A 13956-nucleotide genomic window follows, 5' to 3' on the forward strand; every position below is an offset into this window, starting at 1 on the left:
CTAGTCAAGGGTGCACTACAATACCATGGGCGCGTCTAATCACCAATATCCTAACCGAAGGACGACACGAGATGTGATCATCGCGGGATACATCTACGATTATGAGCCTTTATGTCCATTCAACGGTCAGATTCTCAGCGACTAGGTCGCTCCCACGAGTTCATGCACCGGACGGAATCTGCATTAATAATTTTATTAAAAGTATTAAGTATTAATTTATTACTACTATTATTTAATTATTAGTTTCTCTCACTACACTTAACATTTTAGGCAATCAAATAAACTGAAATGCTTTATTTTAAGCATTTTTCTTTCTTCTTCTCTTTGCAAGTTCCAAGCCTTTACTGTCTCTTTAACTTCTCGCCACTGTGTCTGTGATGAACGGACACTTCGACTTTCTCATCTTCAGCAGAGCGTCGACGTCGTTTTGCTCCGAATAAAGGCAACACTGAGTGAATATAGGGTTACGGTGTGGTTATTTCTTCATTGTGTTGCTTTGAATATGTTGTATATTTCGGAACCTGTCATTGTCAAGGATTATTTGCATGCTTCTTTCTGGAATTTGAACTTGTTATGTTCCGGTTGCTGTTTTTGCGTGCAGGAATTGGAGTTCATTTTCAATTGCTGTTGGTGCTTTGTGAATTGATTGCTGCTGCTGGCATTCCCGGTGCGTGCGATTTTGAGTCAATTTCTTCGTGAGTCGCGTTGTTTACGTTTTCGTTTTAGTTTCTGAGTGTTGGTTAAACAGGTAGATCTGATTCTGAGTTGAATGCATCTACGGTTCCGTCATTGGTTCTTTATGCTTCATGTGTTGAATTTATGTTTTTATGCAATGCTGTCTTTCTAGCTGTGCGTGTCTAGAGCTGAATTATACTATCTGGCTTGAAAGCTAAAGTGAAAGGGAGAAAATGGAAGAAAGGACTAGATAACTTATTTTATTGTGTGCTGGCTAATTTCTCAGGAAAGAAATGAATGTTTCCTTAGTTATATTTTTTGACTTAACGGACGTTGAGAAAGAGGCGGGATGAATTTTGGAAAATGTTTATTACCTGTTCATTGCTTTGTGCTTATGTAAAATGCGAAATTCTCTTCTGAATTATCCAACTTTGGTTGTGCTTCTGTGTTGGAATGCCAAGTATGCCTAAGTGCACCTTGCCTTGTGGTAATGTGAGATCCATGTAGCGGATTTAATCTAAAGGGATCTGGGTTTTAAATAGCACAATGTAACGCTATGGTGGAGTGGTTCCTTGCTGCTACAGGAGCTTCCGTGGCAGAGTGATTTAGTGTAGCAGACCAAATAGTGGTTGTAATGGACAAGATAGTGGTGCTATGTGTTCATTCCAAATTAAAAAAGGCCCTTTGAACAAAGACATTAGGGCTTTTTTGGGAGGTTATTTTGGGATTTCCATTTTCAAAAGTAAATATACAGCTCTAATAGTAGTGAAAATGATAAAAAAGAAGACTTGGATTTTGAAGATGACGATTGATGATTCCTATCTAGGAGACTTGTATTTGACTTTTTGTTGGTATTTACTTGTATGTTTTGTTGAAGACACCTACGACTTTTTATTCATAATTATGAATGTCATGAGTTGTTAAAAAATTCACGATATCGGATATCCCGCTATCTACGATCTTGCTGTAGCATTTTCGGGTTCGGTTGCTATCTGGAATTTAAAACATTGAGTGGGATATGACTTTTGTTGTTGTTGTACCTTGCCTAATTATAAAACTCGGTTTCTAAACTATGTTCATTACTTCTGTGCCAGTGGTTCACTTTTATTTTTTTTATTTTTTATTTTTATTTTTATTTTTATTTAATTTTCTGAATATAGAATGATTTAAAATGTCTCTATAGAACAAGTTAGAGCTGTGGCTTCCGGGCTTTTAAGGGGTACTTTGGCACTAACTGTTTGCGACAAATTTATAGCTCAGTAAAACTTAATTGATGGGATACTTAAGTTGTCTTTAATTTCTAGAACCATCATTTTATCAGCACGGCTTCTAATTTTTAACCAGAGAATGTTCCTGGTTCGTTGGATTTCTATTTTAGAATGTGAAAGCATCTGTAATGTACATTGTCATGCAATAGATTTCAACAAGTTTCATAGACTACAACATAGATCAAAATACGAATTTTCAAAATAGATGATCAATTATCCGATCTCAGCTTCTTTTACACAACCTTTTTGTGTGGGTGATTGTTTATTAAATGCTTATTTTTGGAGAGAACAAACTAACATTGAAGGTCTCTTTACAGGATATTATGGCGTGGCACACACCTCATCTATGATTACTAAGAGTGGAGCAGTGCACTTCAAAGGAAATTAGATGATGCCATCGACTTTCAATATTTTACAAACATTTGTCAGAGACTTTGCCTAATGCTAAAAGTGAATTTACACCCATAATCTGCAAATAGTTCCTTCTCTTTGTGTGTTTTTGGCAAGCTTTTCCCAAGACATGCCGTCATGGTGGGGAAAGTCTTCTTCCAAAGAGGTAAAGAAGAAGCCAAGCAGGGAAAGTATTATTGATACAATACAGCGGAAATTAAAAAATGCTTCTGAAGAGAAGTGCAATAATAATTCAGGAAGATCGAGATATCTTGATGATGCTATCTCCAAGAAGGGATCTAGATCTCTCACACCTTCAAGATCACCATCACCCACTACACATGTGTCACGCTGTCAAAGTTTTGCAGAAAGGCCTAGTTCTCAGCCACTCCCATTACCAAGGTCACACCTTCCTGCTGTTGTTGATGCAACTTCTGGACTTATTTTATCATCAAAACTGGAAAGAGCCATAGGTTCTAAGCCATCTCTACATTTTCCCCTTCCAAAACCTGGTTTTGTATCTAACAAGGAAGAGCCTACATATGCGGAAGGAGATATAGGCACTGCATCTGTTTCTAGTGACAGCTCAGTTGATAGTGGCAACTCATTTGATTCGCCGCATATTGTTAGTCCTCTGGCATTTGACTATGAAAATGGAAAAAAAGCCAACATTAACAGTTATTTCAGGTGGGTTTTTTTCCTTCTAGGGAGATTTTTTTTTTAAATGCTCTCCATGTAAATACCTTTTCTTTTGTTCCTTCTATAACTAAATTTATTTCTATACTCCTAAAGTGTGGTGCACAAGAATCAACCAGTTACTACTATCCAAAGTAACTCAGGAACATCTTCGAGACCAGCTCCTCAATTATGCAATAATAAGCCTTTATCTACCTCACCAAAAGGAGGCCCTTTACATCTGCAAAATCTGCAAATAGCTCACCCAGGTGGTTTGTGCAGTGCTCCAGATAGTTCAATGTCAAGTCCTTCTAGAAGCCCAATGGGAGCATTTGGCCCTGAAAAAATGTTGAAATCTGGATTACGGACAGGAAGGCCTTATTCAGATATAGCTTCTAGTCTGGTTTCAGGCCATAATTCTGGTCATATTTCAGTTGGTGGGGATCTGTCAGGACAGATGTTTTGGCCACAGAACAGGTGTAGCCCCGAGTGTTCTCCAATACCAAGTCCCAGAATGACAAGCCCTGGTCCTAGTTCCAGGATACAAAGTGGTAGTGTGACCCCTCTGCATCCACAAGCTGGAGGTACTGCAGCAGAAGCTCGCCCAGGTGGTTTGTGCAGTGCTGCAGATAGTTCAATGTCAAGTCCTTCTAGAAGCCCGATGGGAGCATTTGGTACAGAGAAAATGTTGAAATCTGGGTTACGGACAGGAAAGCCTTATTCAGATATAGCTTCTGGGCACTGCTCTAGTCTGGTTTCAGGCCATAATTTTGGTCAGATTTCAGTTGGTGGGGATCTGTCAGGACAGATGTTTTGGCCACAGAACAGGTGTAGCCCCGAGTGTTCTCCAATACCAAGTCCCAGAATGACAAGCCCTGGTCCTAGTTCCAGGATACAAAGTGGTAGTGTGACCCCTCTGCATCCACAAGCTGGAGGTACTGCAGCAGAAGCTCGCCCAGGTGGTTTGTGCAGTGCTCCAGATAGTTCAATGTCAAGTCCTTCTAGAAGCCCGATGGGAGCATTTGGTACAGAGAAAATGTTGAAATCTGGATTACGGACAGGAAAGCCTTATTCAGATATAGCTTCCGGGCACTGCTCTACTCTGGTTTCAGGCCATAATTCTGGTAATATTTCAGTTGGTGGTGATCTGTCAGGACAGATGTTTTGGCCACAGAACAGGTGTAGCCCCGAGTGTTCTCCAATACCAAGTCCCAGAATGACAAGCCCTGGTCCTAGTTCCAGGATACAAAGTGGTAGTGTGACCCCTCTGCATCCACAAGCTGGTGGTACTGCAGCAGAAGCACCTACAAGACGTCCTGACGATATGAAACAACAAACTCATCAGTTACCAATTCGTCCAATAACAGTCACTAATCCTTATCCGTTTTCTCCAACCTATTCAGCATCCACAACTCCTTCAGCCCCTCATAGTCCTTCCGGAGCAGAAAATCCAACAGGCCCGGGTCCACGCTGGAAAAAGGGGCAGTTGCTTGGGAGGGGGACGTTTGGACATGTATATCTTGGTTTCAACAGGTATTTATCAAATGGGTGGAAAAGTGTTTTACTCCTCCTGTAGTATGTATTCCTTCTCTTTAAATTATGACACCATATGATAATTTTTTCCTAAATTTTATTTTATATTTAAAACAAAAATGAGAGCAAACTGTAAAATTAAAGGTGTTAACTACCAAAGTAGTGGTGCAGAAGTACCAAATTACTCAAGTGGGTGCCAGACACATTTACACATTCAGCTGTTGAATGGTCACTATTATTTGTATTAGGATTTCTGTATGTTGAATTTTGAATTCTTAATCAAGCAGATTATGTATTATATGCATGTGTGATGTGTCCACTTTTTTCTTCACCATGATCTGTTAATGTCAACATTGGCCCTGTTTCAAAAATCAAAATTGATATTTGTTATTTTCCATGCTTTGTGGTGTTGTTATCCTTATCTTGTTTTCTACATTAAGTTCTTTCAACTTTTTAATCGTTACTTGGTTAAACTTCTGATGATCTATAGAGAAAGTGGTGAGATGTGTGCAATGAAGGAGGTAACCCTTTTTCAAGATGATGCTAAATCAAGGGAAAGTGCACAGCAACTTGGCCAAGTAAGCTTGCTTTTTTAGATTAAATACACTTCCTATGTTCCATATTACATGTCTCATACTTGCTTTTATTTGGGAAAATCCAAATAATGTCTCATTTTGAAATTAAGAAAGAAACCTTTTACTTTCCCCAATTGTCTTTACTTTTTCCTTTAATCAATAAAGAACTAGGGATAATTTTGAAATTGATGAGTATAAATATATCGATGAATATTCACATGTGATGGCATTTGCAGGAAATTGCTCTTCTCAGTGGGTTGCGGCATCCAAATATTGTTCAGTATTATGGATCTGAGACGGTATTTATTGGATTATTGTCTTCATTCAGTAAAAATTTCACTTTTTGAATCTTCTTACTTAAATGAAGACTTTAAAACATATTCGCACAAATCAGTTATTATAATTGCTATTCGCACAAATCAGTTATTATAATTGCTTGTATGTCTTGAGAAACACATAATTAAATATCTTCGTAACACAACTATTGTAATTTAGAATTTCAGAGTTCATTTGTCAAACTATATTGACTATCAATTGCTTGTATGTCTATTAAGTATTAACTGCTTTATGAATTTTTTACACCTAACAGGTAGATGACAAACTTTATGTGTACTTGGAGTATGTCTCTGGTGGGTCAATCTATAAACTGGTTCGTGAATATGGCCAGTTAGGTGAAATTGCTATTCGTAATTATACTCGGCAAATTCTGTTAGGACTTGCATATTTGCACGCTAAGAACACTGTTCACAGGTGAGTTTTACTTCGGAAACATAATCGGATTTGAACCCCTTCTTCCTTGATCAATCCATAAAAAGTTACCTCTGTTTTCATTTCTCTTCCTTCACACTTTACATCACTATTTTCTTTTTATGTTTAGTTCTCTCTTCTTACTTTAAATTTCCCGGTTTACATTCTACTAATTTTTATTAAAGTTTTATTTTTCTACTAATGTCACCATCATCTTTCATTTTTTTAATTTCATTACTATGTTCTTATTGCTCCTAGTTTGATGGTGACTGTGTGTGTAATCTTGTGACTTATTTATATTATGATTTTCTTTTAATTTTTGAGTTTTATATGCGTAGTAGTATGCATTATTTAGTTTGCATTATAATTTTTATAAAAGCAGACATCTCGTTTCCACTTTCCTGCTATCTGAAATTGATAACTATGGTTTCAATTAGTATATGCTATTCTAATAATGATGTGATTTGTGCAACAATTTCTCTTGGTCTGATCAGAGACATTAAAGGAGCAAATATATTGGTGGACCCTAGTGGGCGGATAAAATTGGCAGATTTTGGGATGGCAAAACATGTAAGAGCATTTATATGATATCGGATAATCTGGCTTAAGTTGAATATCAGCACAATGGGTTTGACATGGTGGGGGTTGGGTTACATATTTTAACCCATCGAGTGCATGACCCGCCCCACACAACCGTAGCTCGTGACCGGTTGGGTTGACCCATCAAACTATTTTCCTTTTCATTTATCAAGGTCTCCAAAAACCTCAATCCAAACTCTCGTTTTTCTTCAATCCCTGCTCCCATTCACATCCTTATGTCTCATCTCATTCACTATTTTGGGAAGATAAAAAAAACATTTTTTTTGTTATTTTTATATAATTTTTTTATTATTCATGTGGCTTGGCCCGCCAACCTTATAACCCATCATAAAATGGGATAAGTTGACTTTCCCAGCAATTCCAGAAAAAAGGGGCCAATCTATCCTGCCTCATTCTTTTGGCAGGGTGGGCCAACCTGCTTTGCCATCTCGTGCTGACTTTTTAATATTTTCTAACTGGAATAATTTGCAGATAAGCGGGCCATCTTGTCCATTTTCTTTCAAGGGAAGCCCTTACTGGATGGCACCCGAGGTCAGGATGATTTCTGCATTCATTTAACACTTTTTTGTCGCTGATGCGACGTGTGTAGTATTCTTATGTGACACTGCCTCAATTACATAGGTTATAAAAAATTCAAATGGTTGTAATCTTGCGGTTGATATATGGAGTCTGGGATGCACTGTTTTGGAGATGGCGACAACAAAACCTCCTTGGAGCCAGTATGAAGGGGTAAGTGAGTTTGTAGATAGACTGAAAGCATCTTGAATATTGTTGTGTTGTATCTACATTTGAAATCTATTTTCTTACCCAATTATATGAATCTTAGTTGGAGACTTGAAGCATGCTTGTCTAGAAACATTGATTGTTTGTTTCTGCTGTTTTACACTATATGTTTCAAGGTTGCTGCTATGTTTAAAATTGGAAACAGCAAGGAACTTCCTACAATTCCAGATCATCTATCAGAAGATGGAAAAGATTTTGTTATGCTTTGTTTGCAAAGGGATCCTGAAAATCGTCCCTCAGCTGCTCAACTTCTAGAGCATCCATTTGTTAAAAATGCAATGCTAGAAAGATCCATTTTAACTGCCCTTCCTGCAGAAGCTCCACCTGCTATAATAAATGCTGTGAAATCCCTGGTATGTCATTCATACAATCATCCTTTGCGCAGCTGCATTATTTTTCTGAGGTTGTGCATATCTATGTTGTTTGAGTTCTCGCTATTCATCGCTTTGAATTTCTTTCAGGGCATTGGACCTGCAAAACATAATTTATGCTTAGACTCAGAAGCGGCTGGGATCTATCCACTTAGAAGCTTGAGAACTGGTTTTGGATCAAGGTATCTCTCAAACTCAAATGTACAGACTTAAGCATGAGAAAGATCATAATAAAAAAAAATACAATGTTGTATTTGTGCATATGAATATCTGTGGTGCTGACATGTACATATGAATATCTGTGGTGCTGACATGTACATATGAATATTTAAAAGGTAGGAACCTGCATAATTTTAGCACTCATTTTATGCAAGTGGCTTTATAATTAAGCATCATTAGTTGATAAGGAAAGGTGATGCAAAAGGCACCGATGTCATCTTGGCTGTGTAGAAAAGTTGATCTAATTGTCCAATGCTATTTCTATTTTTTTATTCATCATACGCTGATATTAAAGGGAAAGTACTAACTTTTTTCGGGCCCTTTCTTTTCAGTGATGTGCATCCGTCAAGGAACATCTCTTGTCCAGTTTCTCCCACTGGGAGCCTACTTTATAAATCGTCGCATACAAGTGGATGGATGTCTCCTTCTCCAATATCTAGCCCTCATACTGTGTCTGGCTCATCTTCGCCACTAACCAGTGGTGGTGGTGCTATTCCATTTCATCAGACAAAGCAACCAATATTCTCCCATGATGTTATGGGTATGATTCAAAAGTCCCGGAATGATTTTTATTCAAACGGAAACACTGCTCATCCGGAGTATAAGCATGAGCAGTTTGGGAGGAACTTCCAAACTACACATGCTTGCCGTGATGTAGTTTCTTCTGATAATGATGCTCTTCCAAACCATTCTATGAGGTTTGTCCAGGGAGATCCAATAGAAATTCGTGATGGGAAGTCATACTTGGCTGATTGTGTATCACAACAGCTGTTGAGGGATTATGTACGGCTAAATGCATGCCTGGGTATTATGGAGGAAGCCCCAAAGCGTGATCGCTTTAATGGCTTATGATCCCGTGTCAGGGATCCGAGGGTAATACTACCTAGGCATTAAAGTTTTGAAGGTTAGCATATCCGGAAAGTGTAATTTGGTACTAATGTTAGTTTTGTTGCGTAGTCTCAGATGATGTTCTGAAACCTGCGTTTTCTTTGGAGACGCAACATTTAGTCTCAGCCTTGCGTAAAACTTTTTTTTAGCACTGCAAGGAAATGTGCATTACAAACCCTTTTTATCATCATCCTAACTGAATGGTGCTGGTGCCATAGCGTATAGAAAGTTAGAAACAAATGTCTATTGTAAATATAGGAGAAACTCAATTATAGTTTATTTAAGCAAGAGTTTCCTCCTATAACTGTCGCCTTTTTGGGGGGGTTGTTCAGCTTAATTGGTGTTATCTATTCCGTCTGATATTCGTGTTATCTATACTGTTTGAATATATATCGGAATCTGCGGGCTTAACTACCGAAAATGTTGCAGCAACTTCACTTTCAATAAGCAGCATAATTTTGGATCAATTAATTTTTTAAAGTTAGATTCACCCCAACCTTTTGTTTCCAAAACAATTCAATTCGGTAAACAAAAATTAATATGGCTACTTATTTAAATCTTGTGAACTTAACTAGTTTTTTAATCGAAGTGAATTTGTTTCAAAAAATTTTGGAGTGGGAAAATGAGAAGGCTTAAGTTTATTCCCTTTGCTCAGCTCAGTATAGGAGGAATTGGAAATGAAAACAAGTAGGTTATAATTTCTAATCATACGGATTTAATTGTCCTAGGATTTTATTCTCTCATTTCTTTTATTACTTTATACTCTCTTGTAGCCAAACAAGGTGACATTTTTTCCTTTTAATCCAACACTTAAGAGTTGCCGAGTCCATAGAATTCACACCTAAAAAGGCATGGTGACATCGCATCTAGTAATAATACTATATACAATGCAGCGATAACATAAAAACAATTTCCGAAATCCCAACTTCCCAAGTGCATATACTTCCAAGTAATGATTTCTTCAAAAAGGAAAAAAAAAATCATGAATTGGATATGAATGCAAGGGAGTACTGCGAAGTGTCAAGTTCGAAATTAATTATATACTGCTTGATTTTCAACAGCCATGGTAGTCTGAGCTATAATTACTAAAAACCTTCAAGATGAAAGTTTACACCACTAAATTTCTAATTCTCTGAAACTTCTTTTTCAATGCAATAATGTTGCCATGTATGAAGCTTGCTCTAATTTAGTCCAGTCAAACAAACCTCTCTAAGCTACTTTGGATTAGTCAGGCTTAAGCTGAACTCCCATAGTTTTTTTGCCAGCTCTGAATCTTTAGCCAGAGAGGTTGGGTCTGCCTTATTGCTATCCATAAAGTATTCACCAGATATTCCCTTGACTTGTGGATGCAATGCTACGTAACATTGAGTTGCAGCTCCCTATAAACATGCCCCAACAATTAAAAATCTGGTGTAACATTTAGATTATTAACAACATAGCAGCAGCAAAAGGCATGCATGCCATGCAACCCCCCACACACTGCTGTAGAATGTAGATATATTTTGTATGTAACTAAATACCTGTTGCACATTTTTAAGGAAGTACTTGCCCACCATATTAGCAACGGCTGCATAAGCCAAGAAGCAGATACATGAACGTAAACTCAAAAGATTATGCAAGGAATTTTGTATAAGATTAAGAATCTCCAGCTAGTGCATCTGTTTTGTTTCTATGTATGTCCTTTTTTTACAAGATATACATAGAAGAGTAAGCACATTCATATGGATTATGTAAATCAGTCAATGTTAACCCTACTGAACCAGCCATTAGAACTATTTCCAACGGCAATGACACTTCAATAAACACACTTGCACACTAATTGAATGGTATAGATACTAACCATTGACATAACCATGGTGTCGCAGAATATTTGTAATAATTGATCCAGGATGAAGGGAGTTGACAGTTATTTCCACTCCTTCTTCCTGTCAAACAAAGTAATATGCAAGAGTTCTACATCAAACTCGACTAATAAGTTCACCAATTAGTCAAAAGATCAAAAGGATGGAAAAAAAACCATTACTGAAGCAGACTATTTACAGACAGGGTAATCTAAATATTGCAGTAAATGAAGTGGAATAAATTAAATTCCATAAATTAGAGATAACTTTTCATGAATATAATACCTTCAAGCGCCTTGCAAGCTCATTTGCATGCAAGATATTTGCAAGCTTTGATTGTCCATAAGCAAAATAACTGCTGTACCTGAAAAAAATCAGATAGAGGAGGAAATTATGCAATTTTGGGAACTCAAAACATTGGACACGTGAATAGTATAAATTTGTCAAGAGTTTTTAAAGCATAAGCTTTGTGGCAAATAGGGAAAAGGATCATTGATTAATCATTCCAACCAGACCATTACCCTGATTCATCATTGATCATATCAAATCGAATCCCTTCACGATATGCAAATCTGTGTGCCTCTGATGATAGAATAACTATCCTTCCTTCATGGTTGCATTCTCGAACTGTTTTTTTCATAGTTTCTAATAAAAGGTTTGTCAAGAGAAAGTGTCCTACAAAAAATAGTATTAAATATTAATATTCAAAATATTTTTGTATACTATTAGAGAATAACAATTTTCAGTTATATACCATTTAGAAAGACATGTTGAAGAAATGGGGTTAGCGAAATCTCAAATATTATGAGGTAAACATGTAATATAATACCTAAATGATTGGTCGCGAACTGCAATTCAATATTGTCTTGGGAAAGCATGAATGGAGTTGCCATCACCCCTGCATTGTTACTTCAAAGGAAGGAAAAAATATAATTTCTTTGAACATTCAAATAAGAAAAACAATATTATTTGTTTCAACTTTAAAATTTGCAATCAACACATAAAAACAAATAGGAGTTTCTTTCCATGCAATATGCCAACTAAAGTACAGAGGGTAAAAGGGAATAATTTTACAGGCATAAAACATCAAGCACTACGTCAAACAAGAAAGTAGTATAAGTTGGCAACTTGGCAACAACCATCTTTCCAGAAAGATAAGAATTAAGAGTTAATCAGAAGACATCAATAAGTCACATTTAACCACTTGGAGACACAGCCAAAAACATCACTCATGTTATCTTACACGGCTAGGGTTAAGAGTTCTTACATTAGGATGTTGAGTGGAAGACCAGATGAATTAAAATCTGCTGCAAATTTCCTTACGGATGCCATAGAGCTCAGATCTAACTCCATAACATCAATTTTAGCTGAGGGAGTTTCCTTAAGTATTGTTTCTTTGACATTCTTACCACTGTCCACATTCCTTACAGCCATAACAACATGGACACCACGCAAAGCAAGAACCCGGGTGGTCTCCAGACCAAGACCACTTGATGCTCCTAAAAATGGACTAAATAAGTGTACTCAATCATGATAGTTGAAACTAGAGCAAGATTTAAGACTCTCATCTAAATTGAACAACAGCTTACATGGATCTCATCAGTTCAATAATTCAACAAAACTAGTAAGCATCAAAACCAAAGGAAGAAAAACAATCTGTGTGGTGTGTATCTTTATTTTTTTTTACAATGATTACAACAACGTTCAAATCTAAGACCTTGTCTATGTTACCTCTACCTTGACCACTAAGTCAATCCTAGTAGTTTCAAGTTGTGTAGTGTATGGTACACCATATTATGATGTTACATAGCATTTTCACTAGAGATTATAAGTGTTATGTCTTCTATGAGGGTATTCTCATAGAAGGAACCACTGAATTAGCCATATGCGATGATCTTGGATCATTAAATAAACTATAAAACAACATAAAGAAAATAACTTTGTTAAGCTTTCATTTCATCCCACAAAGGTGTTCCAAGTAGAGACATACATACACCCCAATTTTCTCAGCACCCAAAATCACATGATAGAATAAAATTACAAAAAAAAAAAGGAAAATAAAACGCATAGAAAGGTAAGAAAAACCTGTGACGATGGCGGTGAGAACGGTTCCATCGATCCCTTGAGTGACTTGTTCGGCTGTAGAAGAGGCTGAGAACCCTGATGCCCCTTTCCACCCAATAAACCACATGTTTACTTCTCAACACCAAACAAATCACTGCACAAATGAGTTTGAGTTTAACTTCAAAGACTATTTTTAAGTTGTAGAAAGTTATAATAACATCGAAATAATTTTTATTAAGTATTTTTTTTTATTTTTTTTATTTATATTATTTAATAATTTTATATTAAATGTGAATTTTGTAAATTTAATTATTAGATTGAAAGTTCATATTTCTTAAATCATATATACAAAAAATTATGATTATCTAAATTTTTTTAAATACTCTAGAATTATAAATATTACTTTTAATTTCTATTTTACATGTGATTATTTTAAAAAAAAATTATTTATTGAAAAATTAAATAATTATATTAAGTATTATTTACATTAACGATATTATATTATTATTTGTCATTTTAAAAAATTTGTATAAATTTTTAAAATATCTATTATTTGTATATCTTAAAATAATCATAAAAACAAAAAATAATGACTTTATTATTTAAAAAAAATAAAAAAATAATAATAATATTATAAGAATAAAAAATTAAATTTATTATTTTCACAAGAATTAAAAATAATATTTATAAATTTTAGAAAATGAAAAACAAAGAAATCTTTTTATAATAGAACTCATCATGTTCTTATTTTTAAAATTTCAAGATGGAAAAAAATTATTAATTAATATTGTTTAATACATGTACATGTATAATTAATTATGTGATTATTTAGATGTTAATCTTTTGTTTTTAATTAATAATTATAATTCATTTTGTTGACCTATTTTCACTTTTCAATATGTATGTGTCTATATCAAATCAATTTTTATATATTATAGATGAATGTACAAAAGTATTTTTAGAGAAAAAATTTGATAAAATAGTTTTTTCAAGACTTTTTTAATTTTTTATTTAATTTAATTTTTATTTATTATAATTATTTATGAATTAAATTTAATATTTTTAAAATAAATTTTTAATTAATAAAATGATTTTATGTCACGATATAAATTATTTTTATCATAAATTTAAAATATAATTTATATATTTAAAAAATCTATTTTACAAATTTTAATTATAATTTATGTAAAAATAATTATATCTATATTTATTATAAAGAGAATATATTTTGATGACTATTTTTTTTTGTCTTTACTTTTTAGTGAAATACTATATCTCTTTGATGTAAAAAAAATAATTATATTCTATTTGAATAAAATGATTTTAT

General features: G+C 34.8%; 2 protein-coding genes across 6 annotated transcripts; one reads left to right on the forward strand and one right to left on the reverse strand.

Moving 5' to 3' along the window:
- Window positions 1-228: 228 nt before the first annotated feature.
- On the forward strand, window positions 229-9095 carry YDA (Protein kinase superfamily protein). 4 transcript variants are annotated; one of them, XM_020361000.3, is made up of 13 exons: window positions 235-469; window positions 602-667; window positions 2261-3020; window positions 3126-4541; window positions 5032-5119; window positions 5353-5415; window positions 5706-5866; window positions 6358-6433; window positions 6935-6994; window positions 7085-7192; window positions 7363-7599; window positions 7708-7799; window positions 8169-9095. In XM_020361000.3, the coding sequence occupies exons 3-13, from the start codon at window positions 2464-2466 to the stop codon at window positions 8686-8688; spliced, it is 3378 nt and encodes a 1125-aa protein (XP_020216589.2). In that variant the 5' UTR covers window positions 235-469; window positions 602-667; window positions 2261-2463; the 3' UTR covers window positions 8689-9095. The 4 variants fall into 4 exon arrangements, with proteins under 4 accessions (XP_029127378.2, XP_020216587.2, XP_020216586.2 ...); XM_029271545.2 differs by having other exon boundaries at window positions 229-507; window positions 7363-7799; XM_020360998.3 differs by having other exon boundaries at window positions 229-469; window positions 602-695; window positions 7363-7799.
- Window positions 9096-9732: 637 nt separating this feature from the next.
- LOC109800240 (NAD(P)-binding Rossmann-fold superfamily protein) lies at window positions 9733-12808 on the reverse strand. Of its 2 annotated transcripts, none has more exons than XM_020361005.3 (8): window positions 12651-12808; window positions 11833-12064; window positions 11395-11474; window positions 11087-11240; window positions 10851-10929; window positions 10565-10649; window positions 10245-10291; window positions 9733-10103 (listed from the first exon to the last, which is right to left on the reverse strand). In XM_020361005.3, the coding sequence occupies exons 1-8, from the start codon at window positions 12754-12756 to the stop codon at window positions 9939-9941; spliced, it is 948 nt and encodes a 315-aa protein (XP_020216594.1). In that variant the 5' UTR covers window positions 12757-12808; the 3' UTR covers window positions 9733-9938. The 2 variants fall into 2 exon arrangements, with proteins under 2 accessions (XP_020216594.1, XP_020216595.1); XM_020361006.3 differs by having other exon boundaries at window positions 11833-12075; window positions 12651-12797.
- Window positions 12809-13956: the final 1148 nt, after the last annotated feature.

The sequence above is a fragment of the Cajanus cajan genome, chromosome 2 (assembly GCF_000230855.2).
Source record: "Cajanus cajan strain Asha chromosome 2, NIPB_CcT2T_4, whole genome shotgun sequence".
In the NCBI taxonomy this organism is placed as follows: domain Eukaryota; kingdom Viridiplantae; phylum Streptophyta; class Magnoliopsida; order Fabales; family Fabaceae; genus Cajanus; species Cajanus cajan.

Coding starts and splice junctions, on each gene's coding strand:
- YDA (XM_029271545.2), top strand. CDS start 2,464: ATGCCGTCATGGTGGGGAAAGTCTTCTTCCAAAGAGGTAAAGAAGAAG. Junction 5,416..5,705: donor AGTATTATGGATCTGAGACG/GTATTTATTGGA, acceptor TACACCTAACAG/GTAGATGACAAACTTTATGT. Junction 5,867..6,357: donor GCTAAGAACACTGTTCACAG/GTGAGTTTTACT, acceptor TGGTCTGATCAG/AGACATTAAAGGAGCAAATA.
- LOC109800240 (XM_020361005.3), bottom strand. CDS start 12,756: ATGTGGTTTATTGGGTGGAAAGGGGCATCAGGGTTCTCAGCCTCTTCT. Junction 11,475..11,832: donor CTTCCACTCAACATCCTAAT/GTAAGAACTCTT, acceptor CTTCCTTTGAAG/TAACAATGCAGGGGTGATGG. Junction 10,650..10,850: donor AGCTTGCAAGGCGCTTGAAG/GTATTATATTCA, acceptor TTTGTTTGACAG/GAAGAAGGAGTGGAAATAAC.